At 41.6% G+C, this 5,000-nt stretch overlaps 2 protein-coding genes across 3 annotated transcripts in view; both read right to left on the bottom strand.

Annotated features, from left to right (window-relative positions):
* LOC113826125 (arrestin homolog) overlaps nt 1-1,213 on the bottom strand; it is a 1,729-nt gene extending 516 nt beyond the window's left edge. The window contains exons 1-3 of the mRNA XM_070137522.1: nt 1,108-1,213; nt 646-1,001; nt 1-494 (exon numbers count right to left, since the gene is read on the bottom strand). The exon at nt 1-494 is cut by the window's left edge and continues 516 nt beyond it. Coding sequence (XP_069993623.1) covers nt 1-494; nt 646-1,001; nt 1,108-1,150 — 893 coding nt within the window. The 5' untranslated portion in view covers nt 1,151-1,213. The remainder of the gene's footprint in view (nt 495-645; nt 1,002-1,107) is intronic.
* Nucleotides 1,214-2,970: 1,757 nt separating this feature from the next.
* On the bottom strand, nt 2,971-4,676 carry LOC113826114 (arrestin homolog). 2 transcript variants are annotated; one of them, XM_070137521.1, is made up of 4 exons: nt 4,540-4,676; nt 4,079-4,434; nt 3,146-3,933; nt 2,971-3,101 (listed from the first exon to the last, which is right to left on the bottom strand). In XM_070137521.1, exons 1-3 carry the CDS (start codon nt 4,580-4,582, stop codon nt 3,187-3,189), a joined length of 1,146 nt encoding a protein of 381 aa, XP_069993622.1. In that variant the 5' UTR covers nt 4,583-4,676; the 3' UTR covers nt 2,971-3,101; nt 3,146-3,186. The 2 variants fall into 2 exon arrangements, with proteins under 2 accessions (XP_069993622.1, XP_069993621.1); XM_070137520.1 differs by having other exon boundaries at nt 2,979-3,933.
* Between the last annotated feature and the right edge of the window lie 324 nt (nt 4,677-5,000).

Genomic DNA, 5,000 nt, shown 5'->3' with positions numbered 1-5,000 from the left:
TTGGCGTCCTGGTCCTTGACTTGACCGTCGAGGGCGATGCCGAAGCGTCGCTTGTTGACGGAGGCAACAGGGTTGAGGGAGAAGGTCTTGGTGAGGTTGCATCCTGGGGTGATGGGACATCCTTCGCGAGACTCGAGTGAAGCCACAACTCGGCTGAAGTGAGTGTTGGTCATGGTGACCTCCACGTGCTGCACAACCTCAGCCTTCATGTTCTTCACGGTCTTCTTGGACACGTTGTTGACGGAAAGCGTTGCCTCGATGGGCTTTCCATGGAAGTAGACATCCTGAGGCAGAGTGACCTCGAGGTTGAGCCTTCCTGGGGAAAGAGTGAAGCCCTTGCTGACCAGGGTCTGTGGCTGACGGTTGCTGGATCCAGGACAGGCGTACTGGACCTTTCGGACAGCAAAGCCGACGGAGTTCCGCTTGTGAGGACGTTCCTCCTTGCTGTCAGCAACGTACAGCCTGAGATCGTAGATCACACCAAGAGGCTGGGTCTGTTTCGGATAGGAAATTTGATAATCATATGATTCCAACAACAATTTTATCGATTTAACAGCCAATGTTATTTGAGAAGACGAGAATGTCTTTCGATATTTTCAGTAAAAGCAGAAAAAACATGAGCATAAAAATGATAGGTATACGTACAGAACCCTCACTCCCGCCGTCGAGGGAGACGGAACAGGGGGCGTTCTCCGGAAGCTTGACGCTGATGGGGTAGGCGTTGGCACCCAGCTTCTTGATGAGTCGTTCTTGGGCGTCGGTCATTTGGACGTCTCCAGCATGGGGAGCGACCTCGGTGTTGACGAGCTCGAGCTCCTTGCTGAAGTGAAGTCCCATGACCTCATCCTCCTCGCGCCCGTAGCGGTAGGTGACCGCCACGCGCGCGAAGACCCTCCTTCCACGCAGGTAGTCATGGTCCACGACAACCACACCGTCCACGGGGGAGGTGTGGCTGACGTGGTCCACGAAGTCCCGCCGACTTAGATACGCGGTGACCTTACCTGGGGAAAAGAAATGGGAAATTTTTTCCATTGTCACATTTGTTATAGACATTAACAAAGATGCATGCTATTAAGCACAAAAAGACATGAGTGGTCTTAGTATTACCATTAGGTGAAGTCTTTTTGAAGACCTTAACAGCGTTGACCATTAAAATGGTTGTTGGTAGACTCGGAAGAGTGTGTGAAGTCCCGAAGATTGTCGGAGAGAAGCTGATGCCGAGCAGCGTTGGAGGCCGGTTCTTATACGGCCATGCAGGCGTAATAGGATTAGTAGTCAGACGGCGACACTTCCTGGGAGTTGGGTGTTTTTGTTTTCTATTTCTGACCATGCCATTTGTTAAATAAAGGAAATGTTTAATTACTAAGTATGCAACCTGAATCCTGGGATTTGCAATTGTATTAATAGGGTCACTTAGCCCTTCGACATATTTAGAAATTGGTGCATTATATCCCGGACAACATTACAACTTAATGGATAACGCGATCTTTTTCGGTATGTCACGTGCCGAAATAGGTGGGGTCTTTTTCTTAAAGTATCCTTATCTCATGCTTTTGATAACAATTAGTACAAACTTGTCACACAGAATGAGCAAATTAACAATAACCCGAAGGATGAAGTTTGCCGTATATTCATTTTTTATTCAATCACTAACTTGCTTAAGACACAATATGTCATTGCGATATTTAAGATGCATGCATCATTTCAAGAGTGTAAGAAAACGAAAAATTAACTAATTTCGTATTGTACTTACTAGTCAACATTTATGTCTTTTTAAGGAGAGAAATATTGTATACAGAGGTTTACTGAAAGTTTTTGTATAAAGTATGTTCTTGAGCGAAAATATCGAATTGAGATGAGTCTTATATCGTTATGTTATATTGGTGTATTGCCATTCATTCTGGCATATTTTGTGCAAAATACGCAATGCAAACATAAATTTGTTAGTCTGTCATAATTTTACATAGTTTTACAATAGTGAGTGCATGTCACACACACACCCACCCACCCACCCACCCACCCACACACACACACACACACACACACACACACACACACACACATACTCACACACACACACACACACACACATATATATATATATATATATATATATATATATATATATATATATGCACACACACATACCAATATATATATATATATATATATATATATATATATATATATATATATATATATATATATATATATATATGCACACACACATACCAATATATATATATATATATATATATATATATATATATATATATATATATATATATATATATATATATATATATATGCACACACACATGCCAATATATATATATATATATATATATATATATATATATATATATGTATATGTATATATATATGTATATGTATATATATATATATATATATATATATATATATATATATATATATATATATATATATATATACATATATATGCACAAACACACACACAGACAAACATATATATGTATATATATATATATATATATATATATATATATATATATATATATATATATATATACATATATGTGTGTATATGTATATATATACATATATATTAATGCATATATATAAATGCATATATATATATATATATATATATATATATATATATATATATATATATATATATATATATAAATGTTTATATATATATATATATATATATATATATATATATATATATATATATATATATATATATGTGTGTGTGTGTGTGTGTGTGTGTGTGTGTGTGTGTGTTCATGTGTGCATACATATATCTAAAAATATGCATGCACACACACACATATATCACATATATACATGTGCATGTATATGTCTACATCTATACGTATATTTAATTTTCATGTTTACTTCTGTAATAGACAAGGTGCGAAAGACATCACACATTTATTTCAAATTTTATTGCAGTTTCAATAGAAAATAGGATTATCACAGAAAAGTGTCCTTGAAAATATAAATGTTCAATAAATGATGCTCGTATGCTAAATAGAAGACAACATGACGTGTCAATGATAATATTGTACGATGTAAAGGCCTATTACCGTGCGATTTTATAACTGCAATTTCCCTTCCGATTAAACTGGTGCTTGAAAGTCCTATTAGATAATAATGATTGGCTGATCCCCGAGCATCCTGTAGTTCCTGCTTGACTTAGTCCTCAGCAATGGACTGACCACGGCGCAAGTTAGTGAATTCCTCCACTTCGATATCGGCAGACTGAGTCTTGCGCAGTGGAGCCTTGACGGAGGCAGGGTCGGGGTGCACCAGCTTGAAGGGAAGGTCGGCAGTCAGGTCGCCGGCAATGGCGCCGCAGTTGAGCTTGACGCGGACAGAGTAAGACACGATGATGCCCAAGGCGTCGTTGACGTTCTTACCTTCTGCCACCAAGGTAGACGATGCCAAGTTGGCGTCCTGGTCCTTGACTTGACCGTCGAGGGCGATGCCGAAGCGTCGCTTGTTGACGGAGGCAACAGGGTTGAGGGAGAAGGTCTTGGTGAGGTTGCATCCTGGGGTGATGGGACATCCTTCGCGAGACTCGAGTGAAGCCACAACTCGGCTGAAGTGAGTGTTGGTCATGGTGACCTCCACGTGCTGCACAACCTCAGCCTTCATGTTCTTCACGGTCTTCTTGGACACGTTGTTGACGGAAAGCGTTGCCTCGATGGGCTGTCCATGGAAGTAGACATCCTGAGGCAGAGTGACCTCGAGGTTGAGCCTTCCTGGGGAAAGAGTGAAGCTCTTGCTGACCAGGGTCTGTGGCTGACGGTTGCTGGATCCAGGACAGGCGTACTGGACCTTTCGGACAGCAAAGCCGACGGAGTTCCGCTTGTGAGGACGTTCCTCCTTGCGGTCAGCAACGTACAGCCTGAGATCGTAGATCACACCAAGAGGCTGGGTCTGTTTCGGATAGGAAATTTGATAATATGATTCTAACAATTTTATCGACTTAACAGCCAATGTTATTTCAGAAGATGAGAATGTCTTTCGATATTTTCAGTAAAAGCAGAAAGAACATGAGCATAAAAATTATAGGTATACGTACAGAACCCTCACTCCCGCCGTCGAGGGAGACGGAACAGGGGGCGTTCTCCGGAAGGTTGACGCTGATGGGGTAGGCGTTGGCACCCAGCTTCTTGATGAGTCGTTCTTGGGCGTCGGTCATTTGGACGTCTCCAGCATGGGGAGCGACCTCGGTGTTGACGAGCTCGAGCTCCTTGCTGAAGTGAAGTCCCATGACCTCATCCTCCTCGCGGCCGTAGCGGTAGGTGACCGCCACGCGCGCGAAGACCCTCCTTCCACGCAGGTAGTCAAGGTCCACGACAACCACACCGTCCACGGGGGAGGTGTGGCTGACGTGGTCCACGAAGTCCCGCCGACTTAGATACGCAGTGACTTTACCTGGTGAAAAGAAACAGGATCATTGTTCCATTGCCACATTTGATATAGACATTTACAAAGCTGCTTGCCATTAAGCACAAAAGACATGAGTGGTCTTAGTATTACCATTAGGTGAAGTCTTTTTGAAGACCTTAACAGCGTTGACCATTAAAATGGTTGTTGGTAGACTCGGAGGAGTGTGTGAAGTCCCGAAGATTGTCGGAGAGAAGCTGATGCCGAGCAGCGTTGGAGGCCGGTTCTTATACGGCCATGCAGGCGTAATGGGATTAGTAGTAGTCACACGGCGACACTTCCTGGGACTCAGGTGTTTTTGTTTTCTACATTTTTTTTTAAATAAAAGAAATGCTTCATTTCGAAATATGCAACCTGGATCATAGGATTTCCGGTGATGTCAAAGATAATCAGTTAGGCCTTATATTATATCATTACTGCATTACAACTTAATGGATACCGCGATAAGTCTTTTCGGTGCCGAAATAGGTGTCATCTTCATGAAGTATCCTTAGCACAAGCTTTTAATAACAATTAGTTCAAGCTTGTCACACAGAATGAGCAAATTAACAATA

The sequence above is a fragment of the Penaeus vannamei genome, chromosome 23, assembly GCF_042767895.1.
Source record: "Penaeus vannamei isolate JL-2024 chromosome 23, ASM4276789v1, whole genome shotgun sequence".
Lineage (NCBI taxonomy): Eukaryota > Metazoa > Arthropoda > Malacostraca > Decapoda > Penaeidae > Penaeus > Penaeus vannamei.
This window is presented reverse-complemented; position numbering and strand designations above follow the sequence as displayed.

What these genes read in the sequence shown, in the direction of transcription:
- LOC113826114 (XM_070137521.1), bottom strand. Translation starts at nt 4,582, where the DNA reads ATGGTCAACGCTGTTAAGGTCTTCAAAAAGACTTCACCTAATG. An exon ending in CAAAAAGACTTCACCTAATG is followed by an intron (nt 4,435 to 4,539) that starts GTAATACTAAGA and finishes TCTTTTCACCAG; the next exon opens with GTAAAGTCACTGCGTATCTA. An exon ending in ACGGCGGGAGTGAGGGTTCT is followed by an intron (nt 3,934 to 4,078) that starts GTACGTATACCT and finishes TATCCGAAACAG; the next exon opens with ACCCAGCCTCTTGGTGTGAT.